Source organism: Aphelocoma coerulescens, chromosome 28 (genome assembly GCF_041296385.1).
Source record: "Aphelocoma coerulescens isolate FSJ_1873_10779 chromosome 28, UR_Acoe_1.0, whole genome shotgun sequence".
In the NCBI taxonomy this organism is placed as follows: Eukaryota; Metazoa; Chordata; class Aves; order Passeriformes; family Corvidae; genus Aphelocoma; species Aphelocoma coerulescens.
In genome coordinates this window covers 3,596,935-3,611,065 of record NC_091041.1, presented here as the reverse complement: position 1 = coordinate 3,611,065, position 14,131 = coordinate 3,596,935, and the positions used below count along the sequence as shown (strand labels likewise).

Sequence of the window (14,131 nt, the reverse complement as noted above, 5' to 3'; positions counted from 1 at the left end):
CACTGCTGAATTAAGTGACCAATCCCTGTTTTTTACCTCAAGCTGCTGGTGCAGCTTTAAGGAAGAGTTTCTGTGGGAGGGTGGATAAATGTTTATGTGGACCAGGTCAAGGAAAGCATCTGGGCTAAAACTAACCTGGACAAACAAGGAAGTTTTAATTTGGACATTGGCCCTAGTTTATTTTGCTTTGGCTCTGTGAATTCTTGTGTGCCATGACAGGGAGAAAAGGTGGCATGGGAATAGAAGGAAAAGTGAAAGGAGGCTGGGTACTTTGGCAGCTCTCCATTCCACAGGATATGCCAAGCAGGCTGTTAGAAATAATACCACTGATAGTTAAATTATTAACAAACAAATGCACTATGTGATATTCTTTGTATTCTCATCCTGCAGAAAATAACACCTTGCCCTGATACCTCTTGTACACATTTCTTAACACTTGTTTTTTTTTCATTTTTCTTTTTTTTTTCAGACAATGGGCACTGCATATTAAGCAGGGGTGGAAGACTGAAGCCCATCTGGGGACAGAATGAGTTTAAAAGATGCTGACAGTGCAGTTTGCCAGGCAAAGGCAGCCTATAATCTTCATATTTACCCCCAACTCTCAACAGAAAGTGCTCCCTGCTGCAAAGTGACAGCAACCAAGGACAGCACGTCATCAGATGTCATCAAGGATGTGATTAATATCTTAAACTTGGATGTCTCCAAACATTATGTGCTTGTGGAGGTGAAAGAATCGGGTGGAGAAGAATGGGTACTTGACATAAATGATTCTCCTGTGCACAGGGTTTTGCTTTGGCCTCGCCGCGCTCAGGATGAGCACCCGCAGAAGGATGGGTACTACTTCCTCCTGCAGGAAAGGAACACTGATGGCACCATCAAGTACGTGCAGATGCAGCTGCTTTCCAAGGAGACGGATGCTCGGCGCTTGGTGGAGAGGGGTTTTCTGCCCTGGCACCAGGAGGACTTTGATGACTTGTGCAATCTCCCCAACCTGACGGAGACAACGCTCCTGGAGAATCTCAAGTGCCGCTTCCTAAAGCACAGAATCTACACTTATGCAGGAAGTATCCTGATTGCAATTAACCCCTTCAAGTTCCTGCCCATTTATAATCCCAAGTATGTCAAGATGTATGAGAACCATCAGCTTGGGAAGTTGGAGCCTCATATTTTTGCCATTGCTGATGTGGCCTATCACACAATGCTTAAAAAACATGTTAATCAGTGCATTGTTATATCAGGTGAAAGTGGGTCTGGAAAAACCCAAAGCACAAACTTCTTAATTCACTGCCTCACGGCACTGAGCCAGAAAGGGTACGCGAGTGGTGTGGAGAGAACCATTCTGGGAGCTGGACCAGTTCTGGAGGTAAATTTATGCTCAAGTCACCTTCTGTGCAAATTGTTTTTTAAAAGCTTGAAGTAACTGCTGTTGAATGCTGCTTTTGAGTCACCTACTTGGTTTAAGCTTAAAATGTCACTGCTTTAGGCTTATCACTTGGTTTAGGTTTAAATGTCACTGGGCTGCAGTGGTGCTTGGCAGCGTTACCTGACTGCTTCTAATTGATTTTCCTTATTATGTTCACTTGACTTCCTGTTGCTTGTCATTTATATATGACTTAACTTTCCACCACTACACACCAATAGTCTGGGGCAAAGGTTACCTGTGTTTTCCATCTGAAAGTTTTGATGGCATTTGAATAAAATCATAAGCAAACTTTTCATAACTATTGTTCCACTGAAACATCAACTCTTTGGTGTGATCCTGCCTTTATGTGTAAGCATTTTACTGAACTCACTTTTTGAGGGAGTTATTTCCTTTCTACAGCTGTTTGTGGAAGAGACCAACATTGTTAGTTGGGGAGAAAGTGGGAGTCTGTTTTGGCTTTTAATTATTACAGCATTTCCAACAGAAAGCAAAACTAAACATGTTTAATTCTAAAAAACTGAACGTTTTTAATTCTCCTTTAGAGAAGGAGGGGTTACAGTTGGTATTCTATTAGGTATTGTCAGGATAAACTTAAACTGGTATGTTAGGCCTCTCTTTTTTACTCTCTGAAAGGAAAAACTCTGGAAGTGTGGATGAATGTAATGCTCACCTGTATCAAAATTTTCAATAGCAAAGAGCTTGAACACCATTTTAATTTTTAGGTTTAGTTTCAAATGTAGTAACACTTTCATTAAAAAAGTTCAAGCTTTTTTTAAAGCTCTTCTGTAAAGAATGAGGATTATATGCAAGTTCTTTTTTGCCTTGCTTTCTGCTGCTTGAAAGAAGAAGTAAAATTGAGGCTTGTTGGTTGCTGGAGTTCAAGTTTGCAGTTCTAAACAGAAAACAGGAAGGGGTCACAGTGGAAAGCCCTGTTTGATCAGCTGATTTCTCTGCCTTTGATAAATTTAAGTGTTTCATATCCTCGTCTACAGACCTGATACAGCTGTGTCAAACCAGGCAGAGATGTAATGTCCTGTGTGCCTGTTGGTCTGCTGAGTGGCAAATGCACGTATTCCTGGGGTCAGAACTAAAATTCATAACTTTGCTGGAGTCACAGGTCAATGTTGTATAAAGCTGGGCATGTTCATAAAGAGGTACTTGTGTTTTTCTATGCTAAGATTGGTTGTCTTAAGTACCACAATTTCTTCAGACTTCTACTGAGCATTTAGTAATACTTTTCATGAGAAAATATTCTTTCAGAATTGAATATATGTTCATGTAAATTCACTGTGCATCAGAAAGGTAGGCTTAGAACATAAGAGGTAAAATCAAGTTATCCTGCTTTGATGCATCAGAGTTGATTCAGCTGACAGTGAAGCTTCCATGTTTCCCAATTTCAGTCACTAAGCCTAATTAAAAAAAAAGTCAACTCTTGGTCCTGGGGAGGGATGCACAGCACAGAAAGCTTACGTTGCTTTGTGGAAGTTAAACTGACTGCAAGCTCCTCTTAGAGCTGGTCACTTCTAAATCCATCCCTGGTGACTCATTTTGGGTTTTTACTAAAGGGAACTAAAATGCTACAAGGGAATTTTTCTTAAATGGATGTTTCTGGGGATTTTTTGCACAAACGGTTTTGCCATATGCCCAGACTATTTGAGAATGTTTAACTTTGAAGTTTTATTCTGAGTCTTCATCGAAGTTGAAAATGTGCTCTTGACTAAAAACTTCCATGATGTAGAAATGAGTTGCATTTTGGGTGAGAACTTCCTCATTGTAGGGATCTCTTATTTCTCTGCCACCTAAGTAAAATGGGTCTATTTGTAGGCTGACCTTCTGTAAAAGTTCAAGGGGTTAAAGCAGCTGTTTCTAGCACAGAGGAGTGAGCACAATTAGGGTGTTATGGAGGTGGATTTATAATTTTATCTTTTCATGCTTAGGGAATTGGAAACATTTCTTAGTGAATCCTGTGTCTGAGTTGGCTGATTAACCTGAGTTCAAATCTCTAAACAATTTACAGATACACTATTGTTAATATTTTTGCTCCTTGTTTACAATTTCTAGACTGAGGAATGGAGTTACAGCTGGGCCATGAAAGATTTGACATTAAATGTTCCTTGATGTTGCCTTGTCAAACATCTGAGAGATAAAAGCCCTGATGCTGAGACGGTGTAGTTAAAAATTAAACATGGTATCAGCACAACTGCTGTCACATGGGCTGGTGAGAAGAGAGTGGTCATGAGGCAGCTCTGAGCCTCTGATGCTTCCTGCTCAATCCCAGCACCCGTCTGAGCTGTTTAAAAGGTTCCTTGTAGGGGATCTAATAAGCAGAGGTCAATTCCAATAATTTTGATTGTTTGGCACTGCTTGCAGCTTTCCAGAGAAAAAGGATCAGAGAGGGAAGCTGCTTCCATGGACAGTGGTGCCTAAAGCTGAGCTTTGTGCTGTTTTATAACAGTTCATGGACATTCAGTTGCCTTTCCTGTGTAGGAATTGCTCTCAGATTATAGTTTGTTGTTTTCTTTTTTTCTTCAATTGTATTTCCAGGCTAAGGGAGATCATCTCTAGTGAAGAGCAGTTTCTTTAAAACTGGTGGGGAGATAAATATAAGCTCTGTTTTAATATATTCCTGACTTTTTAAACCTTTTCTAAATTTAGTAATTAAAATACAGTTCCATGACTTGAAGCTTTTCTTGTATTGACTTGAGTTCAAGTTACTTATGATTGAAATCCTAAGAAGGAATTTACACTTGGGAACTATTTGGGTCAAATTTGGAATAGTGAATCAAACCTTGGGGAACTGTTGTTTGGGTCAAATTGGGAATAATGAATCAAACCTTTGTTTATTTTATAGTCTCAAACAAGACAATTAAACCTTTCCATATACACTGAAGAAGTTTCCAATAGATTTATATTTTCCTTTTATCAGGGAAAAACGCTTAACTGCATGTTTCAGCTATAAAATGCACAGACTGCTATCTAAGACTTTGAATTTATTTTGGAAACCTAAAGTTAACTTATTCTTCAAACCAGTTAATTGAGTAAAGTGGCAGAAAATTGAGTTAGGGGATGGGAGCATGTGGTGAGAGAAGTGAGGGAATGGGAGCTTTGTCTTCTGGCAGCAGAGCTCCCCTTGGCTTTCTGTCTGTTGTTAAATTGTAACCCTCAGTGTTCCGTGTTTATTACACAATTTCAGTTCCTTTTTGAGCGTACTGAAAGTTCATTTCCCTCTGAAGCAGGAGCTGAGGAGAGTTGGGACAGATGAAAATATTGGAGTGTCATAATTCTTCATGTATTATTTTGAAAATAATTGCTTATTCCCATTTGGATGTGTTCTTGATTTCTCAATGATGCTGAACCAGTCTTTGGAAAGAATTAATGCCAAATAAAATGGAAATTCCAACAGGAATCTTTTATTAACTGGCCTTCTAAAGAAGAATTATTATTGATAGCACAAGCATGTGAGAGGGATCATTTTTTAGAACTCAAGGTATTTAAAATCTTCTAAAATTTAATCGTAGCAAGTTTTATGCTTTACGATTCTGTGGAGAAGAGCAGAGCAGTTTGCTGTCAGCTCTGTTTTCTTCATGACAGTCCTGCTGTGCTCGTGCCTTTGGTCTGAGATGGGCTGAAGCTCAGTGGAGCTTCAGCTCTGGTTTTCATTTGTATTTGCCATCAAAGCCTGCACGTGCATTTCATGGGTGTAGCCTGTTCTATTCCAGGGAAGGTGCTCGTTTTAAGGCCATTATCTGAATGTGTTTGTTTTAAGAATCGTAATCAAAGGAGGAATGGAACTTCCTTTTTGCATTTGCATGCATGTCACTGTTTTTTCTGGTAGAAATATGATGTTGCCTGCTTTTCCCTGCTGCACACAACTCTGGGGGAAAAAATCACCTTGTCCTTCATTCAGTGGGGATTGCTTGGAGTACCTGGGGTGTCCCCCAGCAGGAGGAATTGCAGAATTACCCTGAGCACTGCAAGTTCCTGTTGGTGAGTGGATACTTCACAGCATGGTTGTGAGGACCACTGTTAAACCAAGTTCAGCTCTGAAGAAATCATTTCCTCTGCCAGGATGTGGAATTTGAGTCTCCCATGTCCTTTGGCACAGTAGAAGATGGGTCTGTGTGTGGTGATGGCTCTGCCATGGAGCTGAGTGGTTTACGTGGAAACTCCCAATAGCTTTATCAGATCTTGGCAGTTCTTATGAAAGAATTAAATGAGACTTTTGTTGTGTTCCTGAGGTAGATACTGGGAGCACGTGTGTGGGGTTTTGGGTTTTGTTTGGGTTGGTTTTTTAGCAAATAAAAGGAGAATTCAGTGGTTTTCTGAATACTTTTATATCTGTCCCTGTTTGTAAGAGTTTTAAGTGTCAGGCTCCAGTTTATGCCTCTCACATTCCAAGGTAAGAGGATGGGTTGAATGACTTCCTGCCTCCCAGAATAGGCGATCCCAGCTCAGATTCCTGCTGGCATTGGTCTGCTATTTTTGACTCACCCTGTTTTATGCAGCTGGTGTTGTGCATTGGGGTGATTTAGTTTTAGTTTTTTGGTTCTATTTGTCTTCTCATGGACTCACAAGGGAAAACAGTGAATGGGTTTGCTTATATAAAGGGTTAATTTTCTTTAGCTGAAATTTTCTTGTCCCTTCAGATCTTCTGACTTTATTTTGTACTCACCAAAGTATTTTGAAGAACATGGTAACAGTAATTAAAGTTAAATATTACAAAAGAAAAAATCTCCACCCAAAATGTTAACTGACTTGGAATGTTCTTTAAAAAGTTGTAGATGTTAAAGTCTCTTCTGAGGAAACCAGTACATGAAAACTTTCCTAAAAACTGTTAATATTAGATCAGCTTTTAAGAATTTGCTGTATGCTTTGACTAAATACCAGACACATGAGATCATAAGAGCCTTTAGTTTTAAACTGTATTCATTGCTTACATGAGTAATCACTAAGAAAGGTTTTTCAGGAAGCCCCAGTGATGGGATTTCTTAACTCTATAATGCCAAAAATATTTATTAATAAGAAATAATGTTGCAAATGTATTGTGGTTTGGCTTCTTGGACAAAACTGGTGAACTGATTGTTCACTGGTGGCTTAAGTTAGAAAACTTCACAGAAACTTTTCCTGGGATCATCTTGCAAGTCCGTTAGTCTGCAGCCTGGCAAAGCTCACAGATTTCCCAAAGCCCAGAATGGGAAGTTGGATGGTGTTTTGCAGAGAGCAGGAGCTGAGCCACTGTCCTGGAGAGGAACGGGGCTTTAATTGACTGACAATTCACTGTGCTGATGTCACAGGACTTTCACTTCTGGTTTGGTAACTGCAAGGAGCTGACCTGGATTTGATGCCTCTGTTATTACGCATAGGCATGCAAAATGGGCTCTACAAAAAGAAATCTGGGTGATACGTTGGTGGATAAGTGGTGCAAAGAGATATTGATGGCTGGTCAATGCTTGCTTTGAAAAATCAGAGTGGGGCTGCTGTTGGCATTGTATAGCGTGGTCTCAGAAAATCCAAAGCTGGGGCTCAGCCTCAGCAATCTGTGACCACTTCTGGATACAAATCCTCTCCCTGCTGAAGCCTGTTGATTTTTATGGAGCTGGAGCACAGTCACTCTGCACAGGAGGAGTCCATTGAGCTTATTCCTTTAGGTCAGGAATAACAGTTGCCTGAAGAATTATGGACATTCTCCCAGTTTATAGGAAGCTTTTCAGATTCTCTGAATGCAACTAGTGGTGGAAATGTGCTTGTGGGAGAGCTTGGAGAACCTGGTTTGGAGTTAGTGGTCCAAAAGTTCCACTGCAGCATTGCTGACACCCTTAAGGTACTTTGAAAAAAACCCTCAAAACCAGAAGAGAAGGGAAGACTTTCAACATACAGATAGTGACTGTCATGAAAACGTTTTCCATGGAAGTACCCCCTAACTGGATGTGTACACCATGGCTGGATGTATAAACAGTTCTGTGCTGTGGGCAGTGCATTCACACATCCGTTGTGCTCCGGATGTGGGAGCGCGCGTGTGTGGAGGAAGAGATTACACAGCTCTGTGCAATCATTTCACAAGGGTTCTCTATTAGGGAGGAGGATTTCCTAATGGAGGACTTCATTGCTTGGAGCTTTAAGAGGAAATATCTGGGGGAGGAGATGCTGGGATAGTCTACCCCGAGCAGGGTATTTTGCAAATAACTGCATTGTGCAGAGGTTTCCTTCTTTAGATGCTGTGTGGTAGAAGAGTGACAAGTTTTCCTTGCCCTTGGAACATGTAGTTAAGAGTTGATAAAGTTGAAGACATTCCCAATAACTGAATCTACTGGACTTCTACATGTAATAAGTTTTCTTTGTAGTTCTTAAGTGTGGCTCATGCAGAGGATTTTGTGTTATGTGTGTATTAGCACTGTCAGAGGACTCGTGATCTGATAGAAGAATTAGAGATGCACAGTTAGGGTTTGTGCCATAGGTATTTTTTCTTTCCCAACACCTCGTCATAAAACTTCACTCTTCAGTGTTGTGTAGCAGAGTAGCTGCCCAATGATTTGTTCTGTAAACCAAAGTTTTTCTGTTTGTGTTTTTCCTGTTTTTTGAATACACAACTTTGAAAATTCCTGGGCTAACTGTATAAATGAGATATTAATGTTCTGTCTCACTTGAAGAAAAGTTGTGTTTAATGTGAATTTTTTTCAGTGGTAGCAGTACATTGGGGAATAGGAATTGGTTTGTGACTTTTGTATGGGAGAGGTAATTTCATGGTGGTTGTGCTGTCTTCATCCTGCTCAATGTCTTCTCTAAGGTCCTAATTGTTATTGATTGAGGCTGATTTGCACTCTCCAGCTGTGGCTACCTGTCCTGTACTCCTAAAATATCTAGAAGTATTATTCCCTTCCCTCAGTCCCTCAAATATTACTGCATGGGTCAAATAATAAACATATATAGTTCTGTGAGGAACATGGGGGCTTCCTAGGCTGCCTTTTTGGTGTTTGTGTGTTGCAATTCCCACAGTATTCCGAGTTTTTTCTGGAAGCTGACAGGAATCTGAACAATGAACAGAAGAGCTTGGAAAGCTGTGTGTTGACGTATTTAGTTTGATTGAAAATTAACTCATTTTGCTTTATTGCAGGCATTTGGAAATGCAAAAACAGCACATAACAATAACTCCAGTCGTTTTGGGAAGTTCATTCAAGTCAACTATTTAGAGAATGGTATTGTCCGGGGGTAAGTACGGAGTGAGCTGGTTCTGGGGGTGATCTCTGTGCTTTTCGGAACTGGGAAGCCTCTGTTGTACATAAAATGCTGCCTTGTTGAAGCTCTGCTCATGTGAGAATAGCTTGGTGCTGTGGAGTTCAAAATTCTATAACTGAGCTTTGTGGAACTGTCAGGTGATGTGTAATACTCTGACTTCGCTGTACAGCTGGCTCAGGTTAAGAATCTGCTGCTGCATCTTTGCCTTCAGGCTAAATGAAGGCTTGTGCATAACACCCCCTGCCCTCTCCATTTTGCATTTCAAAACAGAAGATCTGAATTTTTAAGAGGAGTGGAGAGAAGTGAAATACATTTGAGGAAGCCATTTTAAAGAAACAGTTTAAACATCAGTTAGAGAAATAAAGAAAGCTATTATCAAATGTGTGTGCTTATATCTGAAGGTCTTAGAACATGAGATATTTAATGCCTACATTTGCTGGTTCTGATGGACTGTGAAGCGTCATGAGCAATCCCTGACCTTTATGCTCCAGTGTTTCTTTTCTTTGGCTTTTCTTCTCATTTGCAATAACATGAGTGACTGGGAACTCTGTGCCACGTGTGCTTTGAGTGTTATTCTGAAGGAATTTGACATACTTTCAGACCCAGTCACACTAGCTCCGGAGATGGGTACAATTTGAATACACTTGTTTTGTCTTCAGCGTGAGAAAAAGATGCTCAAACTTTGTCCTCAATCATTGTACCCCTTGTCAAGGACTTGGAATTATCATGTAGGAGGTTACTTTGTCACCTGTAGGGCGTTTTCTGGCTGGCTGGCTTCCATTCCAGGCTGACGTCTACTCTGACATCAAAATCCAGCAAATTTGTTGGGATGACACTCAGACAGCTACCTGGTGTATTTTTGGGGTCTTGCCTTGGCATGCCTTATCAGATATGTGGTAATCTCACAGGATAACACATTGTTACCACTCTGTGGGTTTTGTTTCTGTTGGCAATTTTCATCAGCACTTTCCTTGCTTGGTCTGTCTGTTTTAAGTTATCTCCACTAAACCCAAGCACAGCAAAGAGGTGTTCCTTGGGTATTTCTTTGTTCCAATTATAATACAGGGCCTACTGATGTTCTTGATTTAGATTTAAGGTAGTGGCCTAAGCTGTTCTCCTGCACATTTTAGTGCAGATCTCATTATTTGAACTCTCTTGGCAGTTGCTGTCTGATGTTTTATGAGGTCTTTTCTCTGTGCCCTCATGCTTGTTTTATTTTCTGTGCCTCCTTAGGGCTGTGGTTGAAAAATACCTGCTTGAAAAATCTCGTCTGGTTTCTCAAGAAAAAGATGAAAGGTAAGAGAGAAATACAGTTTTCCAAGAGAGTTAAAATCAATGGAAGAGTTTAAGAGCACCTGATTTAGATAGAGTAAAAGAAAACCCACTATATTTTCACGAGAGAAATGTATTGACTTTGCAGGAACTACCATGTCTTTTATTATTTGCTACTTGGAGTCAATGAAGAAGAGCGTAAAGAATTTCACCTCAAGCAACCTGAAGATTATTTCTACCTCAACCAGGTAATGTGTGATTTACCAATGCATTGATAAGGGTTGTCTGTGTGTTGTGTCAAAGATGAAAGGAAGCAGAATAGATTATACTTGGCTTTTTGTGATGTTAGGGTTTTGCTCTTTGCCTTTAATTTTGGATTTCTCTTCGCAGCATAACTTGAAAATTGAAGACGGGGAAGACCTCCGACATGAATTTGAGAGGTTAAAACAAGCCATGGAGATGGTTGGCTTCCTTTCAGCAACAAAGAAACAGTAAGTGGAATTCTGTTAGCTTTTGTTACTGGCAGTTCTTGTTCATGGGGTGCAGTGAGCAGTTGGGATCACACGTAGTTCTGTAGGGAACGAGGAGAGTTGAGTGTTTTGCACTTAGGGACTAATTCTTGAAGTAGAATTAGGTCTGCTAGCCTGTTATAATGAACTTTCTTAAGAAAAATTCTTACATAATTCAATTTTTCTTCCTTAGGATTTTTTCAATACTTTCAGCTATTCTTTATTTGGGCAACGTCACGTACAAGAAGAAAGCCACAGGTCGGGATGAAGGGTTGGACGTGGGACCTCCTGAAGTGTTGGACATTCTTTCGCAGCTGTTGAAAGTAAAGTATTTCTCTTTAGCATTAATGTTTGATACACCTGTTTGTCATGTTCTACCTCAGCATTTCACTTGGATATCCCAGTTTCTGTGTCTGAATCTCCTTTGTGATACTTCCACAATATTTTTCTTATGGGAGGGGGAACGTGAAATCGGTGAAATTATTTGGATTAGAGATGGAAAATAACCTTTAGCATGGAAATAGAATTTATTGACTCACCAATCCCAGAGCTGAGCAAGAATAGATTCAGTGTAGGTGTGTTCTTTCCCACCACAGGGAAACATCTGAACGAATGTAAACAGAATAATTTAAACAAGTTGTAGGACTTGTAAAGCTACTGATGGATGATAAATGTGGCTGTTGTCAAAGAGCTTGGGCTTCTCTGAGGAAGTTGTATGCCCACTGCTGCAGTCAGATAACTCATTCGGAAGCTTGATGGTGACAGCAACTCTTTTTCTCTCTCATTTTGAAGGTTAAACGAGAAATCCTGGTAGAAGTGCTAACAAAAAGAAAAACTGTGACTGCTAATGATAAGCTTATATTGCCATATAGTCTCAATGAGGTGAGTAAAAGAGCACTTGTAGAGTGGCTTTAAATAACTGAGACTTGCTTTTTTGGATTAAAAAAGCTATTATGGTACACTTTCACATTTTGTGAGGAATGGTTGGAAAGTTACAAGTTTGAATTAAAGGCAAATTGTGGTTTTGTTTGTCTCTGCTGGGGTTGTAACCTGTGAGTGACACTGGTTTGAAACGGAAATGATTATTTTTTTAAGTAAAGTTCTGAAGATTGTTTGATCTGCAGGCAATAACAGCTCGTGATTCCATGGCAAAGTCCTTGTACAGTGCTCTGTTTGATTGGATTGTTCTGCGAATCAATCACGCACTCCTTAACAAGAAGGACATGGAGGAATCTGTTACAGTAAGTCTCTCACTAAACCAAGTCTTTGCAGGCAGCTATGTGTTTAGACTTAACAGTCAAAGCTATAGGTGATGTGTTTTGATACCTGGGATAAATTTTAGTACTTCTCAAGCCCATGCTAAATTTCCTGGTAGTATTTAATCATCTCTATTTGCACAGTAGATAGAACTATTAAATACTTTAAAACTTTTCTGCACAGACTGCAGTGCTTTCTGGACTGTTTATCTGTTGGGGGTTAAGGCACTGTATGACAGATTGGTAACTAGATTTCCACATCTTCTTTTAGTGTCTGTCCATTGGTGTACTTGATATTTTTGGATTTGAAGATTTCGAAACCAACAGTTTTGAGCAGTTCTGTATAAATTATGCAAATGAGCAACTTCAGTATTATTTCAATCAGCACATTTTCAAATTGGAGCAGGTAAGAAATGAGAGTCACTGAAGTGAAACCTGTTTTTATCAGGTGTTTATATATTATGCAAACTTAGCCTCTAGTCTGCAATACCCCATGGCATAATTGCTGGAATATTTCTGAAAAGTCTTTACATTTTAAATTTCTTCTTTCACTATTGCTTGTTATTGTACTAATGGTAGTGGGGTCTTTCTTCAGAGGAGTGGCACTAAGTTGCTGCTTGACTGCAAAAACTAATGCAACATTCAGGTGATCCCAGACAGAAGTCAGCTAAAACTGTGAACTTTGGTATTGGAAGTCTATAGGCGAGGGGTTGGATTCAGGTGTTTTTGTTTTAATGGCTGGGAAACAGTTTCTCTTACTTCTATCAGTCTGTAAGTATTTAATAACCAGTCTTTGCTGCTTCTCCCACCCAACAGCATTTAGGGGATACAACTGTGTTTTGGTACTGGCAGTAGTTCTGAAATCCTAGTATTACTGGCATGTGTTGATTAACTTGTTTGCAGATGGTATCATCTGACAGAGCACTTTGAGTGCTGCAGGAGCCAACAGATCCTGTTTCTGGACTGGGCTTTGGAGTGGGGTTTGCTCTAGACTTGGGTTTTTTCTGCTTTGTGCAAAAGTGTGGTTCTCAGGTCACTGCTGAAAGGAGTCATTCTGTAGTATGTGGTACTTTGTCAACAACTTCAGGCAAGCATTTTAAGAAAATAAAATTACTAAATATCCAAACTTTGTGTGTAAACATAATGTTGAGGTCCCTGTTTAGTAACTCAGGACAGAATTGGCTATCCAGGCTGGTCAGAGTAAATAGTTACATTGTCTTCTTTTTTTTTTTCTAATGCCATTTTTCCAAATAAGATTAATCCTTGAATGACCCATTTCCTGTACCTCTTGCAGCCTGAGGGCCCTCAGGGGGGTCTCTATATCTTTTCAAAGAAAGGCTTTTTTGTCTGTGGAAAATGGCATTTCAGTTCTGTAACACGGTGTGCACTGAGCAGTCTGTGTTGGGCAGACTGAATTCCACCTACTTAAAAATAATGCATTTATCATCATCATCTAGAACATGAGAGGTGCTCTTTGTCCTTTGTTGAACATAAAACTTACTTAATTTTCTGTGTGATTCTTTTTTTTACTTTAATACCTTATCATTATCTTGTTTCCTGTGGGTATTTACAGCATTAAGAAAATCTAGTATTTTGCTTCTGTATCTTAGTGGGAAGCTTGTCCTGTCGACCATTTGAGGGATTGTCACTTCAGCAGAAGAGCTTCATGTTCTCTTGACAGGGAGCTCCAAATTTTCTGAGCCTAAGCAATATCCATTGCTTCCTTATGGAAGTTCTGATGCTGCTCTTGTGTAGGCCTTAACTGCCTGTTTTGAAACTTCTGTTACTTCTTCTGACAGTGCAATATGAAAATTCTGGAACTTGATATTTAACTATTTCTCATTTCCCATAATACAAAAATCATGGAAGAGAAAAATAGACTTGAACTCCTCTATGTCTGCCCAGTTTTACTGGAGTGCTGTAGATGTAATGTCTAACTCCAGGGTCGTAGGCTGCTGATTGCTGGGAAGGCAGAGCACAGCAGAACGTTCCTTTCACAGCTTTGATTTTGAAATAGTTTTACCCCAAACATGCCCTGCTGAGTGACGTGCCTGAGTGGACCTTTGATCTGTGCCTCTATGCTTGTTCTTCTGTTCCTATTTATAAATTCTCCTTATTTTTGTCTCTGCTGCCTGAACTAACAAACTCTACTTGCTGTAGCTGTTCAAGGCTGTGTTTTAAGCACTTAGGCCACAGGACATCAAAGGCCAGAGCACTGTATTGATAAGGGAATTTTCTTGAGCTACACAGGAGGAATATAAGAGTGAAGGGATCACTTGGCACAATATTGACTATACTGATAATGTGGCCTGCATTCACTTAATCAGCAAGAAGCCCACTGGCCTCTTCTATCTTCTGGATGAAGAAAGCAAGTAAGCAACAAACATCTGCAAAAATATGTGTGGCAGAGGGGAGGGAAGGACTGTGAAAGGGAACAG

The 14,131-nt window shown here is 39.9% G+C and overlaps 1 protein-coding gene across 9 annotated transcripts in view; it reads left to right on the top strand.

Moving 5' to 3' along the window:
- Positions 1 to 14,131, top strand: part of MYO9B (myosin IXB) — a 42,868-nt gene that overhangs the window by 7,652 nt on the left and 21,085 nt on the right. For all 9 annotated transcript variants that reach the window (XM_068997451.1, XM_068997450.1, XM_068997448.1 and 6 more), the window contains 10 exons: positions 470 to 1,363; positions 8,535 to 8,629; positions 9,890 to 9,952; positions 10,077 to 10,176; positions 10,319 to 10,419; positions 10,631 to 10,760; positions 11,230 to 11,319; positions 11,562 to 11,678; positions 11,965 to 12,099; positions 13,944 to 14,065. In XM_068997451.1, the coding sequence (XP_068853552.1) occupies positions 527 to 1,363; positions 8,535 to 8,629; positions 9,890 to 9,952; positions 10,077 to 10,176; positions 10,319 to 10,419; positions 10,631 to 10,760; positions 11,230 to 11,319; positions 11,562 to 11,678; positions 11,965 to 12,099; positions 13,944 to 14,065 (1,790 nt within the window). In that variant the 5' untranslated portion in view covers positions 470 to 526. The remainder of the gene's footprint in view (positions 1 to 469; positions 1,364 to 8,534; positions 8,630 to 9,889; positions 9,953 to 10,076; positions 10,177 to 10,318; positions 10,420 to 10,630; positions 10,761 to 11,229; positions 11,320 to 11,561; positions 11,679 to 11,964; positions 12,100 to 13,943; positions 14,066 to 14,131) is intronic.